This window comes from Argopecten irradians, chromosome 15, assembly GCF_041381155.1.
Source record: "Argopecten irradians isolate NY chromosome 15, Ai_NY, whole genome shotgun sequence".
NCBI lineage: Eukaryota > Metazoa > Mollusca > Bivalvia > Pectinida > Pectinidae > Argopecten > Argopecten irradians.
In genome coordinates, this window is record NC_091148.1 from 5,237,029 (window position 1) to 5,264,548 (window position 27,520).

At 37.4% G+C, this 27,520-nt stretch overlaps 1 protein-coding gene across 2 annotated transcripts in view; it reads left to right on the forward strand.

Moving 5' to 3' along the window:
- Positions 1-184: 184 nt before the first annotated feature.
- The window catches only part of LOC138309585 (U4/U6 small nuclear ribonucleoprotein Prp3-like), a 43,380-nt gene continuing 16,044 nt past the window's right edge, over positions 185-27,520 (forward strand). Inside the window, exons 1-13 of one of the 2 annotated variants that reach the window (XM_069250811.1) lie at positions 185-283; positions 7,584-7,910; positions 10,384-10,496; positions 11,221-11,337; positions 11,727-11,810; positions 12,355-12,485; positions 12,742-12,765; positions 13,424-13,517; positions 13,853-13,950; positions 14,095-14,182; positions 14,617-14,718; positions 15,328-15,386; positions 17,863-17,948. In XM_069250811.1, coding sequence (XP_069106912.1) covers positions 7,766-7,910; positions 10,384-10,496; positions 11,221-11,337; positions 11,727-11,810; positions 12,355-12,485; positions 12,742-12,765; positions 13,424-13,517; positions 13,853-13,950; positions 14,095-14,182; positions 14,617-14,718; positions 15,328-15,386; positions 17,863-17,948 — 1,141 coding nt within the window. In that variant the 5' untranslated portion in view covers positions 185-283; positions 7,584-7,765. The remainder of the gene's footprint in view (positions 284-7,583; positions 7,911-10,383; positions 10,497-11,220; positions 11,338-11,726; positions 11,811-12,354; positions 12,486-12,741; positions 12,766-13,423; positions 13,518-13,852; positions 13,951-14,094; positions 14,183-14,616; positions 14,719-15,327; positions 15,387-17,862; positions 17,949-27,520) is intronic. The other variant, XM_069250812.1, reaches the window with a different exon arrangement.

A 27,520-nucleotide genomic window follows, 5' to 3' on the forward strand; every position in this document is an offset into this window, starting at 1 on the left:
ACGGGGCTTTAACATTTCATTTTATTTTTAATTTTATGATGTTGTTGATGATGTCTCCATGTGAAATAAATTCAATTCTTCTTGGCTTAAATAAAATGGAAGGTTTAGTGTGATTATTTTCATATCCGGATTTACAAGACGTTGGTCTGAAATTTAGAAAATATTCGATTTTTCTAACCCGACTGTTCATTGGCCAATGTGCGTGTATCAGCCAATGAACGACGTTCTTACGAATAAGTACCATGCTCCATGTTTCTCTTTGCGAGATCGTAGCGTTAAATCGGTAAGTGTATGGTTGCAATAAAACGTGTGGCTGGAAGTCCTATTTGTAGCGACAACAACATTTTAAAGACATTTGGAATGGTTACTACTTTCGGTCGACAGTTTTTCAGCAAACACTAGGCCATTTAATACGATGCATAACGTGCAACACGCTAACTTCACGCGGCCGAAATGTCCAATGTCGTACAGTGGTAAATTCATTTAAACAACCGGCTTATAACTCAATGCACTCTGATGATGTTTTCCCCGCAAATACTGCCTGCGCATTGTTGCCAATATCACTTTCGTGCGTAGTTCTATTGAGACCGGTTCCACTTGACTGTAGTGCAACCTATACTCCAACAATGTTAGAGGTATAGCACGACGAGACACTTTTGATCATTACGTCGTGTCTAACCTCTAACAATCGAGGCAGGATTCACACGGCGCAGAAATGGGCTCGATATAAATTCAAAATTTCAAGTTTTGTTCACACTAACCTTTTATAGCCTGAAAGAATTATCCCAAATCATGTTAAATCCAAAATTCAAAACGTCACTATTGCACTGTTATACCGAATTTAGACATTTCTATACCCCCACCACTATTTGTAAGTCTACCCGGTCGCCATTTTTACTCGGTTGTTACAAATTACGGAATGGTGACGGAAAGTAAAAGTATCATTATCTATGAAATATTTTGCAGTATTTCGACTAAAATGCATTAATTTATTTAAATATTTCCAGAATCAATCAGGACTAATAAAAAATACTTGTTTCCGTGCATATAAACAACCTTGGTTACCACTATTAATATTATCTTTCCATTTGATACACCGTACTATAATTTGATAAACCGGAAGTGACGAAAATTTGAATAGGAATTAACCTAGATTATACAGCGATGCTATGGGTCAGCTCTTAAATGTGTGATTATTCCGTGGATTAATGTTATGTCATACCTATTCTTATACCAGGATGTGTTCATGGATAACTACTGATTCACGCTATACATGTTTTTTGACATTCTGGTAAGTTTTTCACTTGGTAATTAAGCGTCAAAGTTGCGCTCTAATTCGAGGGCGGAACTTGCGAAGACTCGTATAGGGTTCGGGCATTAGATCTCGATATTGCACATCAGAAGTTTCTCAATATCGAGATCTAATATTATTGGATTAGTGCAACCTATAGCTAGTACGGAATGTTTTGATCCGTTTCCGTGTGCTTAAAGGATTTGTGCAGTCAAAAATGATAATTTCAGTTTATGCTGGAAATGGCTTTATTATACCATGTAGAAATCTCTCCGTGCCGCGCGCGACCGGAATAACCTGTAAACCGCCGATATCGAGGTCAAATTTTCTGACCACCCGATTATGCATATTTTCTAGCTCTAAACCGTGTGACGTCACAATAGTCCGTGGCTTATAGCTGTACTATAACTGATGTGCTATCACTTACATCGACGGTCACAGGAAAAGCCGATCAAAGATTTTTTATGATTACTTTTGAGTGAAGTTAATCGTACAATAACTTTGGCTCGAATATAAATAACTAAAAGATTGAAATTTGATGTTTCAAATACACTAATTTATGCTCTAATAGCAGGTATCTTCGTGTAATTATGAAAGAAAATCCACACAGAAATAAAAGTTTCAGATTTTTTGTCGAGGAGTTCAGCAACGAATAAGCTTAAATTAGATAATATTTTCCTGTATGCTGTATCTTTGATACAATGTTAATTGCAAAGTTTGTGACTGTAAAATGAATTTTTATGGAACAATTTAAGAAATCCTTGATTAAAGCATCAATGATATGATGCTTGACATACGTACACATCGATGATTGATCATTACAAACATTGTGTTGTGTGTTTCTAACCGAATAAATCGAGATACATTTATTACAAAACCGTAAAACGTTTCAACATGTGGTAGAAAGAATTTACTTTTGATATTATAAAAGATCAAATAATTGAGTATTAAGCAAAACGAACTATTTTTCAGACCGTTCAGTCGCTTTCAATTTTTAATCGATATACGAGTAGATACACCGATATTATAGATATATAATTAGCCATGCCTTTGGTTTGATGGTTATGTAATACCTTGACCAGGATGTTGTTTACCTGTACACAACGCCATTCATCGAACTCACCTGTAATTACCTGGCCGCTGGCAATTTGCTATTAAGTGGACTATATCGGGTATTTGCTATTGTTTAACTGTCAATCAGGTTAGGACATCCGTTTATTGGATTGTGATTTGAATTATGGAAACCCCGAACATCTATGTTCTAGGTTTTTTATTGTCACCTCCATTTTTAAAATGAAGATGTAAAAGCAAATGGAAGTAAAATATACCTGATCATACCTAGGAATATATATTACAAACACATATATATATGTCGTACACAGGTAAAACAAAAATGGACTTATTCAGAAACAAAAATGGACTTATTCAGAAACAAAAATGGTTCTAAGAACTATTTCAACTAAAGGTTTAACCTTAAAAAATATTCCAGTCTAGTACTGTAATTACGGAATCGTGGCATATACCAATCTTCCGTAATTTCTAAGGTATTAGTAAAAATTCTAAGCATGTATTTTCACCGTTTCGAATCTAAATGTACATGTATAGTCATACAAGAAGGTTACAACATTATCACACTAAATATGCTTATTTAAATATCACTTAGTATATTTTTAAAAAGGTACAAGATATTATATCTTTTTATAATGCCTGTATACAAGTAATTTCAATTTTCATTTGAACACTATATGTGGTTACTTTTTGGATTATACGATAAATGTTCATATATCATACTATTAAATCACGGTATGATATACAAAACGGTCGACAATGAATATACTATTTTAAGGATTTAGTATAATTTTGAAATAATGAATTTAAATCTACACTTAAACTGATTTAGGAACATATATCAGAAATACCATTGATGTATTTCTGCTTTTTAGTTAACGTTAGGGATAAAGTTTCAAAGGCAACAATATAGATATACATATTATTTTCGGTATAAGTTCGGTACTGTTACTCCAATATCACATAACTGATAACCACATTTTATTTTTACTCAAAAACTGTGCCGTGTTTGCATCGTTATAGCAGAAGTTTGAAATAAAAACACGGATTCTAGATATATTCATGCTAAATTTTGGGATTTTACTCGTAAAAAGATAGTGTTACATTATACTGTTTTTTTATTACACTGAAATTTACATCCAATGCTATCTAAATCTAAGTCCATACTGATCCGAACATCTTTTTGATATCGCTATCAAATTGGACTGATTATCTAATCTAAAGTTAGATATATGCTTGTCTGAATTTTTTAAGTGTTGTAAATGGAATGTTTTGAAACTGAAAATATCTACATCATAAAGCTAGAATAACCATTTACTCGAAAAACTCAAATTGTAGATCTAACGTATACGTATATGTGCTATATACATGTATGTACTAGGCTTACCTTGTGTAGCCGCGGACTACTCTGACATCACAAGACCACGTGACCACCTAGCTCATTATCTCTGAACCGTAGTCGACGCTACCCGTAAATCACGACCAAAACCAACCGATAGCGCTAAACGCTAGGCGATTCGTTGTGTGGGACTTAATTTTTCATTAATCCAAAGCAATATCCTGACGTATTATCAAAAAAAAATTTTGGCTGCACAAATCCTTTAAGTCACTAATTTGCTGGCGTTACGGATGATACCATGAGTCGTGGTATGTAGTGATTGCTGATCATAAAGAGTATGATAAGTTTCAACCAAGCCAAAAAGTTATTATTTTCTGTTTTCTTATATTTCAAAAATGCGTTTGAATAATATGAATTTAAGACAATGCCTCAGAAGAGCGCAGCTACTTATAAAAAATGTAAATATAACATGTTAGGATTATAACCTCAGAATGAGATTAAAACTGTTTTAACTTGTAGTCCGATCATTGATTTTTAGTAAATGCTATTCTTCAATATTTGTGTCTAGCAGTCTTCAAATACAGGTCAGAAAGAAATATTCAACTGGATTATTTCATTTTTTTCCGATCTTGTTTCTCTCCAATGCGGAAAACTTGGCAACATACCATGTATCAAAAATGCGCGGGAATATGTGGCGTCATCTTTAGCTCCAAGCTTCCTGACGTCACGGCTGACGGTGCCGTGCGCTTGACAACACACAGACAGTATATATCATTTTGACCAGTACATTTATTGAGTCATTCTTATCCTTGTGTAGTTATATAAAACTACTTACAGTAATTTCAAAGTGTATCCTGGTGATATGTTTTGCCTACAGAGAAAATTTAAAATCTCGTAGTGCTGATAACGAGAATTAAAACATTGGCTGCCTGCATGGAGGCGCGAGGCTTTTCCCGCGGGACACAATTTCAAAGTCCAAGGGGTACTGGAATGTATTGGATTCTATATGCTCACACACGTGTTATGGTTAGTAGAGCTTTGCTCTACGCGGCCTATGGCCGCGTAGAGAGCTGCGCTCTTATCACACAGAAAATACAGCTAGATTTTTCGTTCAGCTTCGGTTTGCCGACTTATATTGAGGTATAGTTTTAGTGTGATTCAATATTGGAAATCTTGACACTTTCCCGTTTCCATTGGTATATAATTTGTTTACAATTATGTTGAAAATTCTCATGAAATTCAACAATTTGTGTTCGATATCAGACTAGCGTCGCAACAGTTTTGAATTTCAATAGTGTACGGTTGATTTATTAGGATTTTATTAGGACAATTGATGGATGCATGCTGGAAGACTCTATCTCCATATCAACAAAATACATTCATAAAATAAGTAAATAAATTCCAGTATATCAATATATATGGCTATAATCCTACAATATAGACAATTAGATTTTAAAACAAATATTTTTCCAGTGTTCATCTAACATTACTTCAAAGTTGTATACAGTATCTGCATCTATAATATATTGTGGCAAATTATTCCATATGTCTACTATTCTGTTACTGAAGAAATTCTTTCTTAATTCTAAATTGCAACGTTTCTTAAAAAATTTTCTCAGAGTGACCTCTCGTTCTGCCTGTACTGCATGTCCATTTGGAAAAAGTTCTCAGTTCATCTACGATCATATATGTTTTTATCTATTTTAAAAACATTTACAATGTCCCCTCTAGTTCTCCGATGTTGTAAAGTTGGAAGATTTAGTCTTTCTAAGCGTTCTCTTATGTTAGGTTTTTGAGTCCCGGAATAAGTTTTGATGCCCTTCTCTGGACTTTCTCGATCAGGTCGATATCTGCCACTCTATATGGGTTCCATACACTCGCCGCGTATTCCAGGTGTGGTCTAAATATAACGAGAGCTTGAAATAGTAACTTGAACCTTGACTCATCAAGATATACAAAAGATCTTCGAATCAGTCCAACTATGCTGTTTGCTTTGTTCACAATATTATGCAGGTGGGTTTTTGAAATTCAGGTCCTTATCGATAGTTGCCCCAATGTCCTTTTCTTGTGTGATGTTTTCCAGTTGAATCCTCTCTCCTTCATCTCCATTCATATACATGTAGTAATGTCTTTTCTTGGAAGCTTTTATTGATATCACCTTACATTTGTTTGGGTGGAATTTGAGTAACCATCTGTTCAACCAGTTTTGGAGTTTATACAGGTGCTCTTGGAGAATTCTCACATCATCATCGTTTCTAATCTGCCTGTATACCGAGGTAGCTTTGTGTCATCTGCAAATAGTGGCGATGAAGATGTTGTTATTTCAGGAACATCATTTATATATACTATAAATAAGATTGGGCCCAGTACACTTCCTTGTGGGATGCCGCTGATTACGGGGTATGTTTTTGACATCTCACCATTAACAATAACACATTGACATCTATTACTGAGGAAGTCCTCTATCCAATTTACTACTTTTTGACTGACGCCATATCCTGTCAATTTCTTTAAGAGGCGTTTATGCGGGACCTTATCAAATGCCTTCCTAAAAATCCATGTAAATTACATCTAGTTCGAAATTATAGATGATGGAGGAGAATTAATTCTCCTCCATCATCTATAATTTCAGTCCAATCTTCTAAAACATTCAGCAACTGAAGTTGGGTTGATCGTCCCAAGATAAAACCAAATTGTTTAGAGCTTAAAAAATTATTCTTATCCATGTGTTTAACTATACTGTTTCTAACTAACTTCTCTAAGGTTTTTACAACAATACTCGTGAGGCTGACAGGTCTATAGTTTCCTGGGTCTGACTTCAATCCTTTCTTGAATATGGCAGTGATGTTGTTATTAGCTTCTTTCTATTCTCGAGGTAGTTTTCCATCTTCCAGTGAAGGGTTAAATATCTTGGCTAAGGGTGTACTAATAAATGTACTAATGTTGAGACACAATCTAAAAACAACTTTGAGTGTACTGTTAGGATTTCATTCTTTCAGATGATGACATGAAAATAGACCATTTTTTGTACTTTTACTATAATTAAATTCATTAGACATAATATTTAATGTGTATGCGCTTAGACGACATACGTCAGCTTCAAATAAAGTAAGTTTCAAATGCTGATAAATAATGCTACCGGGTATATTAATTTTGTAGTAGACAAGAAATGGTATTATATGACATACTAGTTAATCCCATTATCCGCTTATATGTTTGTAGTGACTTTGTCCATGTTATATTTTGCATACATCGACTATTGTAATTAAGCATATCAAATATGACTTTAATACAGATACATATAAATATTTGGTGCAAAATAGTACACCATAATAGAAATATACATATATAGGCCCAGTGTTCAATCTACGATTATTTTTCGTGGGTCCTTTTCAGTGGTTTTTGTGAAAACAATGGGTCCCACAGTGTTATAGATACCCATTCCCAGAAATTTCATGGGTCCTTTTAAAATTCTGTGAGTCCAGGACTCGGGATGCGCACGTAGATTTATCACTATATAGCATGTGCGTTTTAGCATATATCCGCACCATAATAGATATGCTAGAACACCCAGTGTATGTCACACACCAATGCATGTCAAAATATGACAACGAATGCTTAATTACTCAGTGATGCATGCAAAAATATTATAAGGGCAAAGTCACTACCGTATTTTCCGGACAATAAGCCGCACATGTGTATAAGCCGCATATGCCTTTTTTACGATTTTTTCAGGTTTTGTACACGTATAAGACGCACCGTTATATAAGCCGCACCCAAAAGTTAGGTTCAATCACCAACGTAACCATCAGTGTATACGATCGATCTTTAATGAAGTACGTCTTATTGTCTTAACATTAATTGTTCTTATTTTTGTCATTTCAGTATATAATCCATTATTGCATTTAGCTGATACTCGGGAAGCTCAACAATACTTAAGGGACACCAACATGGATCCTAATAAAAACCTTCATCAACTTAGTCTTTGATGGATCTTCTAGATTGTATCATATTTTGTTAGTCCAACAGAGAGAATACTTTGAGTTTTACAGTTTAAAACTGTCACCATGTCGCTGTCGGACAGAGAATGGGACGATCTGAAAGCTCTGCTGGATAAAACTGTTCAAAAATTCCTCGGCTTCAGTGAGACAGCCCTTGTCACCGCTGCCCTTAATTGTATAGACAAAGGTTACGATAAACATAAAACTGTGGGTAAGTCATTCTAGGTAAACTATATATATACACATCGTCTCTTATTTTAGGTCTGTGATTTTTAGCCCACCATCATCAGATGGTGGGCTATTCAAATCTCCTTTCATCCGTCTTCCGTCCGTCCGTCCGTTAACAATTCTTGTTACCGCTATTACTCAGAAAGTACTAAAGGGATCTTTCTCAAATTTCACATGTCGGTTCCCCTAGGACCCTAGTTGTGCATATTGCATTTTGGGACCAATCGGTCAACAAGATGGCCGACAGGCGGCCATCTTGGATTTTGATAATTAAAGTTTGTCACCGCTATTTCTCAAAAAGTGCTGAAGGGATCTTTCTAAAATTTCATATACAGGTTCCCCTAGGACCCTAGTTGTGCATATTGCATTTTGGGACCAATCGGTGAACAAGATGGCCGACAGGCGGCCATCTTGAATTTTGATAGTTAAAGTTTGTTATTGCTATTTCTCAAAAGTACTGAAGGGATCTTTCTCAAGTTTCATATATAGGTTCCCCTAGCTATATAGGACCCTAGTTGTGCATATTGCATTTTGGGACCGATCGGTGAACAAGATGGCCGACAGGCGGCCATCTTGGATTTTGATAGTTAAAGTTTGTTATTGCTATTTCTCAAAAGTACGGAAGGGATCTTTCTCAAATTCCATGCAAAGTTTCCCCTTGTACCCTAGTTGTGCATAGTACTTTCAAGGACTGATCCATAATGCCTTTCGGTACTGATTGGTAAACAAGATGGCCAACCGGCCGTCATCTTAGATTTCATTGTTGAAGTTTGTTACCACTATTTCTTAGAAAGTGCTTAGCGATCTGTCTCAAATTTTATATGTAGTGTGTTTGAAAAGCAGGGAAAAGATTCCTCTTTCCATTGTCAGACATAGATCATTGTTTGGTTGGCGCCAAGATCCCTCTGGGATCTCTTGTTAAGTACATTTGGGCCAAAAAATTTTCATAAAAAAGGCTCCATATACATTCCTAGAGAAATTTTGCTTTATTTTCCCAATTTCATGTTAATATTTTCCCAAATAAAATATACAATGTAGATGTTTCAAGAAACATGAAATGTGTTTTCCCAATTCAAAACGTACAGGCCCCTGACATTATTGAATATAAAAAATTCACTGTAGTACAGCATACACATGGCCGGTGGGTAAGTCATATTACATCATGCACATCGTCAGAGACTCACGGTCGATCATACTACACTCGCTACACTTATCACTGATGTTAAGTGCGATCAACTGTGGATGTCCGACGATGCAGTTTTATATATGTAAAGCTTCATGGATAGCAAATACAAATGGAAAAAAATATATATTTATGTGAGAAAAATCAGGAAACTTGTACAAATTTACAATTTACTGAATTTAATGATTATATATATAATAGATCATATTTGAATACTGTTCATGTTTAATTCTTTATTTTTAGCCCACCATCAACAGATGGTGGGCTATTCAAATCGCTTTTTGTCCATGGTCTGTGGTCCGTCCTGCTGTCCGTTAACAATTCTTGTTACCGCTATTTCTCAGAAAGTACTGAAGGGATTTTTCTCAAATTTAATTTGAAGGTTCCCCTAGGGCCCTAGTTGTGCATAATGTATTTTGGGACCAACCGGTCAACAAAATGGCTGCCAGGCAGCCATCTTGGATTTTGATAGTTAAAGTTTGTTACCGCTATTTCTCAGAATGTACTGAAGGGATCTTTCTCAAATTTCACATGTAAGTTCCTCTAGGGGCCTAGTTGTGCATATTGCATTTTGGGACTGATTGATGAACAAGATGGCCGACAGGCCGCCATCTTGGATTTTGATAGTTAAAGCTTGTTACCACTATTTCTCAGCAAGTCTTCAAGGGATCTGTATCAAATTGCATGTGCAGGTTCCCTTTGGGGTCTAGTTGTGCATATTGCATTTTCAGACTGATCGGTGCACAAGATGGCCGACGGGACGCCATCTTGGAATTTGATAGTTGAAGTTTGTTACCACTATTTCTTAGAAAGTACTGAAGGGATCTGTCTCAAATTTCATGTGCAGGTGCACGTTCCCCTAGGTCCCTGGTTATGCATATTGCATTTTGGTATTGATCATTGTACAAGATGGCCGACAGGACACCATCTTGGATTTTGACTGACAATTGAAGTTTTTTTCCGCTATGTCTAAGAATGTATTGAAGAGATCTGTCTCATTGTATTTGCAGGTTCTTCTAGGGGTCTAGTTGTGCATTTTGCATTTTAGGACTGATCGGTGAACAAGATGGCCGACAGGTAGCCATCTTGGATTTTAATAATTGAAGTTTGTTACTGTTATATATCTCAGAAAGTAGTCAAAGGATCTTCATGTGTAGTAATATGTAGTAAAAGCTTGAAAAGCAGAGAAGAGATCCCTCTTTCCTTTGTCAGACAAAGATCGTTCTTAGGTGGGCGCCAAGATCCCTCTGGGATCTCTTGTTTGTTTTAACAGATAAACTACTGGTGATTCTAGATGAAAGTCAGGCAAAACGGTTTGCTGACAAGTTGTTTGGTGTGTGGGAAGATTATAAAGCATCCAACAGAAATACCAGGAAAAAGAGGAAGGTAAGAACGGAATGCCTTGGTACGTCGTCTGACCCAAAATATTAAAGAAAATGAAAACATTACACCATAATTAGCTTTTGTTTGACCAAGCTGGGAATTTGTAACTTATTCAGAATCAGTTTTATGCTAAAAGTTGAGTATGCAAAAATAAGTATGTTTACATATGGTGGGCACAGGCCTTGAAAACTCCTTGATTTATGTGTTGGCCTTGCAAGTTCTTAAATAAAGAGTTTGGCCTTGAAAAGTCCTTGAAATTCACCAACAGCCTTGAAAAATACATTTGCTCTAAAATGACATTTGATCCCACATTCAAAATTCAGGGTGAATCAACCTGAAATCCAGATTTTAAATTGTGGACTCTGGACTTTGCTCTCATAATGATATAGAAACATACCAGAACTGCATTGATTTCAATGTGAATGTGGCCTTGAAAATGACTAAACAGGTCTTGAAAAGTCCTTGATTTTTTGTTCTTAATTTCTGTACAAACAATGTTACAGAACATTTGTACTTAAATAGGACAAATTTGTGTACTGAAAAGGATACCAATTAGTTTGATTTACTCATGTTACTTTACACTATATATACTGTATAATATAAAACATGAAATCAATCTAATCGGGAAAACACATTTATTTTATTTTGTATCTTGTAAAATAACAAATTCATTGACAAAGAGGAACAGGGTGTTGTTATGTGTGACAAGCTTGTATATGTTATGAAGGATGACCGTGACGAAGGAGGAGAAACCAAAAGGAAGAGAAGGTTTGTTGATGATGGCCCTCCTGCAGCTATTCCTGGTCCAGGAAACCCGAGTCCTGGTCAGCTTACCACAGATAAGGTGTGTGTGTTCAACAGATTCAGACAGTTTGTGAACGATTGTCTGTTTCATTTCTTGATGAAACTGAAAAAGTGCCGACAATAATGCTTAAACGAGGAAAAAAATCCAAAAAAATAATATTTAAACAAAATGTTTTTTTCATGTAAATATAAAATTGTTAATTTCGAATTGTTGCACCTCTAAGGAAAAACAGGTAAAAATGGAAAATTATTAAATAAAGATAATTTACTATTCATTACAAACAAATTTCAACATGGTTTTTGCCTTAAGAATTCTATGATTAAGTTAAGCAGGATCTCTTTATTAGTAGAATTAGGATTAGACTGAAATTTTAATGAATAAACTCACAGCATAATTTTGTAATTAAGGTTATATTATGATTTTGACAGATCAAAGAAATGATGCAGAATGCCCAGAAGATGATTCAGGAGAGAAAGACGCAGTTAATGGTGACAACACCATCTGCTAACAAGGTTTGTTGTTACACCGAGTCATGGTTAGGTCATTCTTAAATATTCATGTTTCTGGCACCCAATCAGCCCTATAGAAACACTGCCTACCAAACAGGTTTTCAGTCATTAGTCTTTAACAAAATTAGAATTTTATGTACAAATTCTATCAGAATGCAGATGATCTTAGTATACCAAAAATGCTTGAATAATCTAATCCATGGTCTAAATCAGAATAGGTGAAGTCAAGACTTTTTTCCAAAAAAATAACGAAGAGGAAAGAATTTGAAAATTACACACACAAAAAAAAGAGGAAAAACTCACTTATCGTCCCTTAGTGTGTCTTTGCATATTAAGAGTTATCATCCTTGCAGGAAGGTGAGCGAAACTCGGATTTTTCTCTTAAAACTGTGATGTTAAACCCACAAACACATGGCATCAAAATCAATGCCTAGCTGTAGAGGTAATAACTCTTTAATGTGCATAGACACCTACCTATACCAATGTCGTTATGATCTTTTGGTGTGTTATTTTTAGAGATTATTAATTACCTATCTTTTACTTGCAGCCCACCATGACTCAGACCCAGGTGTTGATGTCAGACGCGATGGAGAAAGCCAAGAGAGCAGCAGAACTCCAAGCTATGATACAGAATAAGATGTCAAGTCTTTCTGCATCTGGTGTTCAACTTCCATATCTGTAAGTGTTATGGCTACAATTTCTGGTTCTGTAAGTGTTGTCAAGGATGTAATTTCATCTTCTTTATGTGTCTGGTTAAAGTCTCTTGGTAGATGTAAAGTTTTGTAATGTAAGTGTTCCAGTAGTAATAGTCTTTCTTTGTTGGAATTAAGGTAAAACTGTTTTTGTATCATTGTAATGTACTTGTTTATGACAATTCAACATCTCTACAGTTATATATGTAATCTATATTGATTTTAACTTTTATATTTTTCAGGAAACAGCTCCCTTTACAAAACAAGTAAGTTATCAAAATTTGAATTATAAGATTGATTTTGTTCAATGATATGATCATGTTTACATTGGATCTCATTATCCTTCTTATAATAATGTGCTGTGGCAGAAGTTTCATGATTAAGAAGATTTAAAAATATGAATGAATGAATCCATCAGCAAGCCGAGGCCGAAGGCAAATAAGGTATTAAATCATTTCAGGATTTGAACATTAATTGCTCCTTTTGTTTCTGGATAAGTTATGTTGAAAATATTTTTATCTTTCGAACACTAATTCTGATATTAAAGGGATCTTGATAAAAATACAATGAATTATAATTGTTAGTTACACTAAATAAGTTATTGTTAGTTTGGTATTTTGTAACAATTCAAAATACTGTAAAACAACTTTCTTTCTCGTACGGCTGCATAGTTTTGCGATTTCCGTTTCACAACATTTTCGTGGAGATTAAGTTTCGGAGATTTAAATTTAATGGAAATATCTTTGAATTTAATGGTACAAGAATTGTGAAAGGTATCAATTCGCGGGAGAAAAACTTTGTGAATTTACATTGATGGTGAAATTTGCAAAAAAATAATCGCACCGTAACACGCTAAAGAAAGTTGGTTTTAGTAAATGTAAATAACAATTGAAAGAGATTAGAAATATTGTTTTTATGTTTCAGACCTACGCCGTTGATTTTAGATGAAGAGGGAAGGACGATTGACGCCATGACCGGGCAGGCCATTCAACTCCAGCATCATACACCTACGCTTAAGGTCAGAGGCTTAAGTGGGTCGGGGGGCTGGGAGGGGTAGGTGTGAGGGGATGGATCAGGGGGCTTAGAGGGGGGATTCTGATTCAACTCTCAAATCTGATCACAGTACCACCAGATCTACTTGCTTGGTCAGGTGTAGCATGAAAGAAACAAAACCATAAATCAATTTGGTTTGAGAACATTCAACTCTTCTGATTCTAAGAAAGGAAAAGTTCATGGGAAAGTCTGGTATATGACAAAATTCAACAATATGATCAGTTAGATATTAATAAGTTTGCAATATGTTGTTACTTTGGGAAAAAAAAATTAATTTTAAAATATCCTTTTAATTTTTAGGCAAATATCCGAGCCAAGAGAAGAGAACAGTTTAAAGGTTTGATAGAAAAGCCACCAGAGGAAATCAGCGAAAGTAGATTCTTTGATTCTAGAGTTGAGTACGTAGATTTATATTTTAGTTGTTTTTTTAGGTCACCTGAGACAAGGTCTCAAGTGCTAACCACTCTGCTATGAACTGCCACCTGACCCTGTAATTTAAGTAGCGGCTATAATATAACAACAGCTATCATTTTCATTTCCAGAGCTAAGAGTGCCCAAAGACAGAGACGTTCCTTCAAGTTCCATGAAATTGGCAAGTTTGAACAGATGGCAGGCAGACTTCGGGCAAAGGTATTAGAAACATAGAAATTAGGTTTATAAGTAAATAAGGATTTAGAATTAATTTAAATCAGAAGTTTGAACTTGGAATTGATATATATACCTTAATACAGTGTTTCAGATTGATCTAGAAATCTTTAGGATATTTTGGGGTTTTTACAAAATTTTATTAGGACATTCTCTATTGGAATCCTTAAGGATTTTCAAAAATATTATGATATGTTAAAAGAGTACCGGCAAATTAAATATCCTAAATTTAGCCCCAATTTGAATCTTTGTAATATGATGTAAATCTTGAAATTGAACCAATTTGTGAAGATCAATCTGAATTAAGTTGGCAGCATATTTCATAGCAGTATAAAAATTAGGAGAAAATGGGTTGCCTGTTTAAATATTGTTCATTACTTTCCGAGAATTGTTCTCTAGCAAACTATTTTCAATTGTAGGCTCAGCTGGACAGATTACAGAATGAGATCGCCTACGCTGCCAAGAAAACGGGAATAGCTTCAGCAGCAAAATTAGCTACTCTGGCTCCTAAAAAGGAACTGGTATGTAACATAATGTTCTTTTGTCACTCAAAGCTGATCTGTGACATGTCAATACTGTATATCAATGTTTGACAATAAATGAATGGTTATTTGATTTCACTTTATATATTTGCAGAGACTTTTTTTCGCATTGACTTTCCCAAAAAAAATTCACAGCAATTTAATTTGGCAATTTACTGCTCTATTGTACTTTTTTGTGACAATTTATTTTCAAGGATTTGAAACATCCGTGAAATATGCAAAATTTTATCACAGGCTAAATTTAATAGTTGCTTAACAATAGTCTGCATGTGAAAAATATTGTTTTAGTTTTATAAAAATAATACTGTAATTTAACTTATTATCATAGTGATTTGATACTGTTTTAATTGCTTTTGGCTTTTTCGCAGCAACTTTATTTATAGTCATATTGTTTTTTTTGTACCAATATATGCTTGAAACACTTTAACAGGGATGTATTCTCACGATTTCTCTTTGTTTCCAAAATTTGATTTCACAAAAATTAAGACATTATTCAGTAATTGAAACAATTTCATGGAAAAGTACAATGTTGAATTACAATATCAGTGTAAAGTATAGCTGATAAAAATCACCTTATACCATTGACAGCAAGAAGGTGAGGTTCCTGAGATGGAGTGGTGGGATGCCTACATCCTCACAGGAGACCAGTAAGTATGGGAGAGAAATAACCAAACATGTCTCAATCCTCGTGTTCAAATTTGGCTACCAGTCAGCAAACCTCATGTTGACCTGCCATACTCTTCTTCTCAGGTTGAAATATCCCTGTTTATTTAAAAGACATGTTTTAGATTCTATTTCTGTATAAAATATTCATGTGTAATTTTTTCCGTGGTTTAATTTGGAACTTTGATATAATTTTGTGGATGGAAATTTTCGTGGAAAGCTGATGGACTAATAGTGTTAATAATATGAAAACAAAATTTGTTGTTTTCATATTCATAGTTTTACAACAACTACAAAAACATCTACTCGAGGAACAATTCATTATTATACAGTTACCCTGTAGTAGATGTGAAACCATCTTCTTAAAAAAAACCATGCGATTCCTGTATCATTGGTGTGAGAGTGGTACATTCCCAGGTATTGAGTACGGTGACAGTATCCTCGTTGCTGCATTGTAATTGTATCCTGGTACAGTAAGTGGGATTTTGTTGTTTGATTCAAGTTTCATCCTATATTGAAACTTGAACACTGACATACTCCCTACATTCCAGTTAATGTGCTGACAGTTTTCTGATGTTAAGCTGTTTAGAATTTTGGAATTTCAATTTGGACATAGAATTTAGCAAACAAAAATTGTTACGACAGTACAGAGAATCATTTGTAGCGAATAGAAGCTTGTTAACCTCTTGTTCAGTTTTAGAAGCATTTGAATGTTTAGAAATAGAAACAAATAAGGGGATGCTGATTAGAAAAAAAGATTTAGACTAGTCTTTCATAAAATTATTTCACAAAGTAAGACGTAAATTTTATTGCAAGAAATAAAAACGAAACCTACACATATTTTTAGTTTGAATTTATTTTAAAGGTAACTGACATCGAGGTATATAAGGTGGAGGGGCACTTACATTCGTTGGATACGGTATTTAGATTTCCAAAGTTTTTGTGTCGCCTGCAGGCGACACTTAGGTATCACTATGTCGGCGTCTGTGTCCGGGAAACAGTTTCCGTGCAATAACTTAATCATTTATTGTCAGATTTCAACCAAATTTGGTATACTGCTTTAAATTAATGAGATCTCGGATGAGTTGAATAATGATCAAAATCCGTCAATATTTGCAAGAGTTACGGGACTTTAAAATTGTCAAAACAGACAAATCCATGGTTTCCGCTCAATGACTTTAGTATTTATTGTCCAATTGCAACCAAATTTGGTATATTGCTTTATATCAATGAGATCTTAGATAGGTTCGATACTGGTCAAAATACGTCAATATTTGCAAGAGTTACAGTACTTTAAAATTGTCAAAACATGGTTTCCGCTATATAACTTCAGTATTTATTGTCTGATTTCAAGCAAATTTAGTGTATTGCTTTATATCAATGAGATCTAAGATGGGTTCGATACTGGTCAAAATCCATCAATATTTGCAAGAGTTACGGGATTTGATAACTTCACCTAATTATTAACAATATTTTCAACTGTAAATAACTATTTTTTGTGATGCTGTGCAGTCCACACATCCACTTCCGTGGAATTCTTGTATTGTCAAAGTTCCTTACCATCCTGCTGAAGCTCTTTCAATTGTCGTGTGGTAGAATGAATATAGATCCTTATGGACTCCGAGCCTAACTTGATTTTCCCTCGCTCCCCGTTCACTCTATATGCTGAGAGACCTTCTGAAAAGACTTCTCTTCTTAGAAGAGCGTCATTATACAAAGGAGATAACCCAGGTATTGAGTACGGTGACAGTATCCTCGTTGCTGCACTGTAATTGTATCCTGGTACAGTAAGTGGGACTGTGTCGTCTAGTGTAATACTTCCTCCTTTTGGGACGCCACCACACTCAGAATGATGCAAGTATGTAAACCTCTATCACTCTGTGACTGACTTGTTCTTCCAGTCACAGTCGCTGAACGGTAATGAACTGTATACTTACATCGTTCTCAGATGAGGTAGCATATAGCAGTAAGAACGGCCTCCGATGTATGTGATGTGTTGCTTGCATACATGTTTTGTGAGAATGCAGTATGTTATGAGTTAGACTCATTGTAATATTGGGACTATTGCCCCTTTCATGTAATCAATACACTATCATTGTTTACAGAAAATATCACACTGAAAATTCTTGATATTGAGAAGAAAAAATGCTTGTTTTCAAAATGTATGTTCATCAGGCTATGGATGAAAATTTCATTTAATATTTCTAATATTGGAAGTCTTTATATCATCTGATGCAGTTCCGTTATACAAGAAGACACAACACAAATATACCGCAGTCTCCCAAAACATGCACCTTGCACACATACACACAACACACTGCATACATGGGAGGCCGTCCTTACATGACCCTGACTGTTAATAGGACGTTAATTAAACAAACATAAAGACACATTTTAACTCGTCTACGTTTTAATTATGGATGGAAAGCATCAGTATTTAAATGATATTTACTATTTCAGTTACTCAGAGGACGGCCAGATCACCCGAGATAAAATGTTTGGTATCACAAATCTAGTAGAACATCCTATACAGATGAAGCCTCCAGGTTTGTATTTGTATTTGGTGTTAGTCAGTCTGAATATACAATGTTATAATGCTAAGGAAAAAAAATAATATGTCTGTTTAGGGTTACATTTGCAAAAAAAAATAGGGTTGGTAGGTCTGAATCTTTTTTTTTTTTTAGTGTCTTTCACTCTAAAATAAAGGTCGAAACTGGAGTCTGTGATCAAAGTCGCGACTTTTAACTTTTTAGGTTTAGGTCATCTGACCGGAAGGGTCAGGATGACCTATTGTCATCATGCACCGTCCGTTGTTGTGTGCCGTCCGCAGTCCCCATTCGCCGTCCGTGTTTCATTCAAACGACAAGGTACTGATATTTGGCCTGTAGCATGCTGGGATGAAGGGCTACCAAGTTTGTTCGAAAGAATGACCTTGACCTTCATTCAAGGTCACAGAGGTCATAAAGGCTAAAATCTTTAAACGACTTCTCAAGACCCAGAAGGCCCAGGGTACTGATATTTGGCCTGTAGCATGCATTATGCTGGGATGAAGGGCTACCAAGTTTGTTCAAGTGAATGACCTTGACCTTCATTTAAGGTCACAGGGGTCAAATAAGCTAAAAATTCTTTAAACAACTTCTTGTGAAAAACTAAGAGGCCTAGAGACCTGATATTTGGCCCGTAACATGCTTGGATAAAGGGCTATCAAGTTTGTTCAAATGAATGAGGGCTGATCCCTGGGGACAGAGGGTTGAGGCTCAGAAGGGGGATGAAATTTGTCTTTAAAATCCTACTCCTCCTTAAGCCTTGAATGGCTTTATTCCATATTTGGTGTAAAACATCATTAGAGAAGTACAATCATATTTTATAAGATTTGGTATTCCAAGATGGCCAATGGCCCACTTCCCGTTTTCAGGTTTCAGTCTCTGATCTAAATGAAAATTGGTCTTTAGGGGTTTTACAGTATTGCAAACAACATGCTAAGTGTCCCCACCCTGTCACAAAGAGGATATGACTGTATTGATATACGATATTTGGTGTTAGTCAATCTGAATATACAATGTTATAATGCTAAGTGTCCTCACCCAGTCACAAAGAGGATATGACTGTATTGATATATGATATTTGGTGTTAGTCAATCTGAATATACAAAGTTATAATGCTAAGTGTCCTCACCCTGTCACAAAGAGGATATGACTGTATTGATATATGATATTTGGTGTTAGTCAATCTGAGTATACAATGTTATAATGCTAAGTGTCCCCACCCAGTCACAAAGAGGATATGACTGTATTGATATATGATATTTGGTGTTAGTCAATCTGAATATACAATGTTATAATGCTAAGTGTCCTCACCCAGTCACAAAGAGGATATGACTGTATTGATATATGATATTTGGTGTTAGTCAATCTGAATATACAATGTTATAATGCTAAGTGTCCCAAACCTGTCACAAAGAGGATATCACTGTATTGATATATGATATTTGGTGTTAGTCAATCTGAATATACAATGTTATAATGCTAAGTGTCCCCACCCTGTCACAAAGAGGATATGACTATTGATATATGATATTTGGTGTTAGTCAATCTGAATACAATGTTATAATGCTAAGTGTCCTCACCCTGTCACAAAGAGGATATGACTATTGATACAGATGATTCCGCTTATTTGAATAGGTCATTTTCCAGAAGAAAATATGCAAATAACCGGAGTATTCGAATAGGCAGAGATGACATTTTGCACCTTTGTTTGACCTCACACATATGCATGTGAACAGGCAAATAGATATCGTTTCGTTTACTTGATAAATACGTAAATTATTTACACTTAAAACGAAAAACAAGTAATTATTTTCGAAGTTGTAAATCAATTTTAATTGTTTAATAACCAAAACGATTCCAATATTAGATTCTTGTTTACGTTACATCGACACGTGAATATTTGAGAAACAGCTAAACGATCGATATCAAATGCAATAACTAAACAGGTTTGAATTTGTGTCTACAATTCTGAACCGAAATAATAAACAAATTTACGTACATTTGCCTGGTAAAATGAACTTTAGTATAATCACTGACTCAAACATCTAATTAAAGCATTTGCACTTTCAAATATGTTTATTAGCTCACCTGGCCCGAAGGGCCGGTGAGCTTATGTCATGGCGCGGCGTCCGTCCGTCCGTCAACATTTCCTATAAATCACTACTTGTCCTAGAGTTCTGCATGGATTGGAACCAAATTTGGCCACAAACATCCTTGGGGGAAGGGGAACAGAACTTGTATAAATTTTGGCTCTGACCCCCCGGGGGCAGGAGGGGCAGGGCCCAATAGGCGAAATAGAGGTAAATCCTTTAAATCGCTACAAGTCATAGAGTTCTGTATGGATTGTAACCAAATTTGGCCACAAACATCCTTAGGGGAAGGGGAACAGAACTTGTATAATTTTTTGCTCTGGCCCCCCAGGGGCAGGAGGGGCGGGGCCCAATAGGGGAAATAGAGGTAAATCCTTTAAATCGCTACTAGTCATAGAGTTCTGCATGGATTAGAACCAAATTTGGCCAGAAACATCCTTGGGGTAAGGGGAACAGAACTTGTATAAATTTTGGCTCTGGCCCCCCGGGGGCAGGAGGGGCGGGGCCCAATAGGGGAAATAGAGGTAAATCCTTTAAATCGCTACTAGTCATAGAATTCTGAATGAAATGTAACCAAATTTGGCCACAAACATCCTTGGGGGAAGGGGAACAGAACTTGTATAAATTTTGGCTCTGACCCCCCCGGGGGCAGGAGGGGCTGGCCCAATAGGGGAAATAGAGGTAAATCCTTTAAATCGCTACTAGTCATAGAGTTCTGCATGGATTGTAACCAAATTTGGCCACAAACATCCTTGGGGGAAGGGGAACAGAACTTGTATAAGTCTTGGCTCTCACCCCCCGGGGGCAGGAGGGGCGGGGCCCAATAGGGGAATAGAGGTAAATCCTTTAAATTGCTACTTGTCCTAGAGTTTGGCATGGATTGTATCCAAAATCAGCCACAAACATTCTTGGGGGAAGGGGAACAGAACTTGTATAAATTTTGGCTCTGATCCCCCAGGGGCAGGAGGGGCGGGGCCCAATAGGGGAAATAGAGGTAAATCCTTTAAATCGCTACAAGTCATAGAGTTCTGTATGGATTGTAACCAAATTTGGCCACAAACATCCTTAGGGGAAGGGGAACAGAACTTGTATAATTTTTTGCTCTGGCCCCCCAGGGGCAGGAGGGGCTGGGCCCAATAGGGGAAATAGAGGTAAATCCTTTAAATCACTACTAGTCATAGAGTTCTGCATGGATTGTAACCAAATTTGGCCACAAACATCCTTGGGGGAAGGGGAACAGAACTTGTATAAGTCTTGGCTCTCACCCCCGGGGCAGAGGGGCGGGGCCCAATAGGGAATAGAGGTAAATCCTTTAAATTGCTACTTGTCCTAGAGTTTGGCATGGATTGTATCCAAAATCAGCCACAAACATTCTTGGGGGAAGGGGAACAGAACTTGTTAGCTCACCTGGTCCGAAGGACCAAGGTGAGCTTATGCCATACCGTGGCGTCCGTCGTCCGTCGTCCGTCGTCCGTCCGTCCGTTATCGTCGGTCCGTCAACAATCGACTTCTTCTCCATAACCGCTGGTCGGAAAATTTGGCTGTAGCATCTTATGGGCTACTAACTGAAAATTGTACAAATGATGGGTCTGACCCCCCAGGGGCCTGAGGGGCGGGGCCAAAAGGGGTCAATTTGGCTATTTCCATATAAACGACTTCTTTTCTGAAACCAAGCATGGGATAGCACCCATAATGCAATGGTAGCATCCTTATAGGGTGGGGATTCAAAATTGTACAAATGATGGGGCTGACCCCCGGGGGCCTGAGGGGCGGGGTCAAATGGGGTCCATTTGGCTATTTCCATATAAACGACTTCTTCTCTGAAACCAAGCATGGGATAGCACCCATAATGCAATGGTAGCATCCTTATAGGGTGGGGATTCAAAATTGTACAAATGATGGGGCTGACCCCCCGGGGGCCTGAGGGGCGGGGTCAAATGGGGTCAATTTGGCTATTTCCATATAAACGACTTCTTCTCTGAAACTAAGCATGAGATAGCACTCATAATGCAATGGTAGTATCGTTATAGGGTAGGGATTAAAAATTGTACAAATGATGTGGCTGACCCCCCGGGGGCCTGAGGGGCGGGGTCAAAAGGGGTCAATTTGGCTATTTCCATATAAACGACTTCTTCTCTGAAACCAAGCATGGGATAGCACCCATAATGCAATGGTAGCATCCTTATAGGGTGGGGATTCAAAATTGTACAAATGATGTGGCTGACCCCCGGGGGGCCTGAGGGGCGGGGTCAAAAGGGTTCAATTTGGCTATTTCCATATAAACGACTTCTTCTCTGAAACCAAGCATGGGATAGCACCCATAATGCAATGGTAGCATCCTTATAGGATGGGGATTCAAAATTGTACAAATGATGGGGCTGACCCCCAGGGGGCCTGAGGGGCGGGGTCAAAAGGGGCCAATTTGGCTATTTCCATATAAACGACTTCTTCTCTGAAACTAAGCATGGTATAGCACCCATAATGCAATGGTAGCATATTTATAGGGTGGGGATTCAAAATTGTGCAAATGATGGGGCTGACCCCCAGGGGGCCTGAGGGGCGGGGTCGAAAGTGGCCAATTTGGCTATTTCCATATAAACGACTTCTTCTCTGAAACTAAGCACGGTATAGCACCCATAATACAATGGTAGTATCCTTATAGTGTGGGAATTCAAAATTGTGCAAATGATAGGGCTGACCCCCCGGGGGCCTGAGGGGCGGGGTCAAAAGTGGTCAATTTCCATATAAATGACTTTCTCTGCAACTTAACATGGGATTACGCTCATAATGCAATGGTTACATCCTTATAGGGTTCGGATTCAAAATTTTGCAAATGATGGGGCTGACCCCCCGGGGGCCTGAAGGGTGGGGTCAAAAGGGGTCAATTTAGCTATTTCCATATAAACGACTTCTTCTCTGCAACTAAGAATGGAAGAGCACTTATAATGCAATGGTAGCATCCTTATAGGGTTGGGATTTGAAATTGTACAAATGATAGGGCTGACCCCCGGGGCCTTAGACGGCAATAGATGCGAGGTCAAAAGGTCAATTAGGCTACTATTTTCATATAAATTACTTTGTCTCTGAACCTGGTATCAATAGCATCATTGTATGGTTGTGCTTCAAAATTAAACTTTGGGAGTCAATTTTGCTTATTTTTCTAATTGTCTGAGTCTTGTGATAATTACTAACAAAAAACCAGGTGAGCGATACAGGCCCTCTGGGCCTCTTGTATAAATTTTGGCTCTGATCCCCCAGGGGCAGGAGGGGCGGGGCCCAATAGGGGAAATAGAGGTAAATCCTTTAAATCACTACTAGTCATATAGTTCTGCATGGATTGGAACCAAATTTGGCCACAAATATCCTTGGGAGAAGGGGAACAGAACTTGTATATATTTTGCCTCTGACCCGCTGGGGGCAGGAGGGGCGGGGCCCAATAGGGGAATTAGAGGTAAATATTAAAATTCCTTCAGAAAAGAAACAATGAACCTGTATTCAGAACATTACTTGGCATTACAAACCAGGTGAGCGATAAAGGCCCTCTGGTCCTCTTGTTTATTAACGTAACATACCTTAGTTCGCGATCGATTGGAGAAACCATGCTTCCTTACAACAATCGCCATTTATGAGTAGTCTCGTTCAACCAGAGTCTTGTTGACTACGACAGACATGTGCGAATCAAGCGTCTCGTTGAACGAGACTTAAATGCATGCAAAGTCAGCGTGCAATGACTATTGCAAGTTTCGTACAGTATGTAGGATACAAAAGATACTTGCTACGTTGTTTCATTGCTACTTGAATATGCATTAATTTCTGAAATGTTATCAAGCTATTCGCCGTATAGATCAACAATACAGGGAGAATTCTCCAAACACATTTAGGTCCAGTGAACGCATGGCTTCATCACCTGCCGCCATTTTCGAATTCTTATACATGTGTAAGAAACAACACCACTAGTTGATCGGCACTTTGAAGTTTAATCACGATCGTAAGTTCATTTTGCCAGGCAAATGTATGTAAATTTGTTTATTATTTAGGTTCAGAATTGTAGACACAAATTCAATCCTGTTTAGTTATTAGCTCACCTGGCCCGAAGGGCCGGTGAGCTTATGTCATGGCGCGTCGTCCGTCGTCCGTCCGTCCGTCCGTCCGTCCGTCCGTCCGTCCGTCCGTCGTCCGTCTGTCCGTCAACATTTCCTTTAAATCGCTACTAGTCATAGAGTTCTGCATGGATTTTAACCAAATTTGGCCAGAAACATCCTTGGGGGGAGGGGAACAGAACTTGTATAAATTTTTGCTCTGACCCCCCGGGGACAGGAGGGGCTGGGCCTAATAGGGGAAATTGAGGTAAATCCTATAAATCGCTACTTGTCCTAGAGTTCTGCATGGATTGAAACCAAATTTGGCCAGAAACATCCTTGGGGGAAGGGGAATAGAACTTGTATAAATTTTGGCTCTGACCCCCCGGGGACAGGAGGGGCGGGGCCCAATAGGGGAAATTGAGGTAAATCCTATAAATCGCTACTTGTCCTAGTGTTCTGCATGGATTGTAACCAAATTTGGCCAGAAACATCCTTGGGGGAAGGGGAACAGAACTTGTATAAATTTTGGCTCTGACCCCCTGGGGACAGGAGGGGCGTGGCCCAATAAGGGAAATTTAGGTAAATCCTATAAATCGCTACTTGTCCTAGAGTTCTGCATGGATTGTAACCAAATTTGGCCAGAAACATCCTTGGGGGAAGGGGATCAGAACTTGTTTAAATTTTTGCTCTGAACCCCCCGAGGACAGGAGGGGCGGGGCCCAATAGGGGAAATTGAGGTAAATCCTATAAATGGCTACTTGTCCTAGAGTTCTGCATGGTTGGTAACCAAATTTGGCCAGAAACATCCTTGGGGGAAGGGGAATAGAACTTGTATAAATTTTGGCTCTGACCCCCCCGGGGACATTAGGGGCGGGGCCCAATAGGGGAAATTTAGGTAAATCCTATAAATCGCTACTTGTTCTAGAGTTCTGCATGGATTGTAACCAAATTTGGCCAGAAACATCCTAGGGGGAAGGGGAACAGAACTTTGTATAAATTTTTGCTCTGACCCCCTGGGGACAGGAGGGGCGGGGCCCAATAGGGGAAATAGAGGTAAATCCTATAAATCGCTACTTGTCCTAGAGTTCTGCATGGATTGAAACCAAATTTGGCCAGAAACATCCTTGGGGGAAGGGGAATAGAACTTGTATAAATTTTGGCTCTGACCCCCTGGGGGCAGGAGGGGCGGGGCCCAATAGGGAAATTTAGGTAAATCCTATAAATTGCTACTAGTCTTAGAGTTCTGCTTGGATTTTAACCAAATTTGGCCCAGAAACATCCTTGGGGTTAACAGAATTCCTATAATTTTTGGCTCTGACCCCCTTGAGAAGAAAGAGTGGGGCCCAATAGGGGAATTAGAGGTAAATATTCAAATTTCTTCAGAAAAGAAACAATGAACCTTACTAGGCATTACAAACCAGGTGAGCGATACAGGCCCTCTGGGCCTCTTCTTGCATTTGATATCGATCGTTCAGCTGTTTCTCAAATATTCAATTGTCGATCTAACGTAAACAAGAATCTAATATTGTAATATTTTTTGTTATTAAACAATTAAAATTGATATACAACTTCGAAAATAATAACTTGTTGTTCGTTTTAAGTGTAAGTAATTTACGTATTTATCAAGTAAACGAAACGATATCTATTTGCCTGTTCACATACGTATGTGTGAGGTCAAACGAATGTGCAAAATGTCAATTCCACCTATTCGAATACTCCGGTTATTTGCATAATTTCTTCTGGAAAATGACTTATTCAAATAAGTGGAATCCTCTGTATTCAAATAACCGGAGGTCATGTAAAAGTCTATGCAAATACACAGAGTTGAAAAACAAATATAAAGAAGGAAAAAATCGGGACCGCAGAATTTGATGCAAATAACCCAAATATTCAAATAACCGTTATTTGATTATGTGGAATCCTCTGTATATGATATTTGGTGTTAGTCAATCTGAATATACAATGTTATAATGCTAAGTGTCCTCACCCAGTCACAAAGAGGATATGATTGTATTAGTATATGATAAACCTACCAGTATATATTTAAGATACTATACAAGGGAGATAACCCCAGGTATTGAGTACGGTGACAGTATCCTCGTTGCTGCACTGTAATTGTATCCTGGTACAGTAAGTGGGACTGTGTCGTCTGATTCAGACTTCGTCCTATGGAAACCTGAATACTGATCACATACTCCCTACATTCCAGCTAATTTACTTAGAGCTATCTGAAGGTAAGATGATGATAATTTCATGTGGAAACCTGAACACTTGCATACTCCCTATATTCCAGTAAACCCCTTGCCACATGTAAGCGACGTTGGACGCCCCCGCACCATCTCAATGTAAGCGCCTCTGGACGCCCGTACACGATCTCAATGCAAGCGACTCTGGATGCCATTTTGACTCTCAATGTTTTGCTAGCTTCGTATCACGTGATGAAAGCGCCACCTGTGTTCAGACTTGTGGGATGTTTGTACATTATTTGCCGTTGAAAAATGCACGAAAATAATCTATCAACTTTAGATGAAGTATATTAAAGGTGTATTGAAGTTTTAACAACAAGTTTCTAACAAAATTATCAACACTCACGGCTGTAAACTCGCCAGTCCATTCCAACACGGCGTCAGGTAATGGCGATAGTACGGGACCTCACCGTTCTTCATGACCATCAGATTTTCAATCGGTCAAATTGAATAAAACATGGTCTAAATCATTGTCAGATTATATGCTTTTAGGCCTGTGATATTTAAATATCATGACATTGTACTTATAATTACAAATATCTGCCGTAATATCAACAACAGAAGCCATGATGGTGTCCCCGGTAACATGAGTGAAGCAGTGAACACATGTGTGATTTTCTCGGCTAATATATTCAGAGTTTTATATAGTAACACTGATTTTTGATTGGTTAGAAATTTGGTCACGTCTATAACTAGATTGTAAAGTCTGAACACAGATGGCGCTTTTATCACGTGATACGAAGCTAGCAAAAACATTGATAGTCAAATTGGCGTCCAGAGTCGCTTGCATTGAGATCGTGTACGGGCGTCCAGAGGCACTTACATTGAGATGGTGCGGGGGCGTCCAACGTCGCTTACATGTGGTAAAGGGTTAATGTGCTGACAGTTTTCTGATGTTAATCCTTCTCCATGTGGAAACAACTTCACATACAACTTGGCATACTCCGGATCCCCACATAACTGATAATGTACAGTTATAGAATATTAAACTGAGTTTGTTCTACAATGATGATAAATTCAGTAGATACTTGAACACCAATATATGATCATAATCATTTCTGATCTGGCTCCAGATTCTCTTAAAAAATCTTTCAATTTAGTTAAAACTAGAATTACCTCCCTTTGTAATTTAAGTCAAAAGTTTTGATACAGTC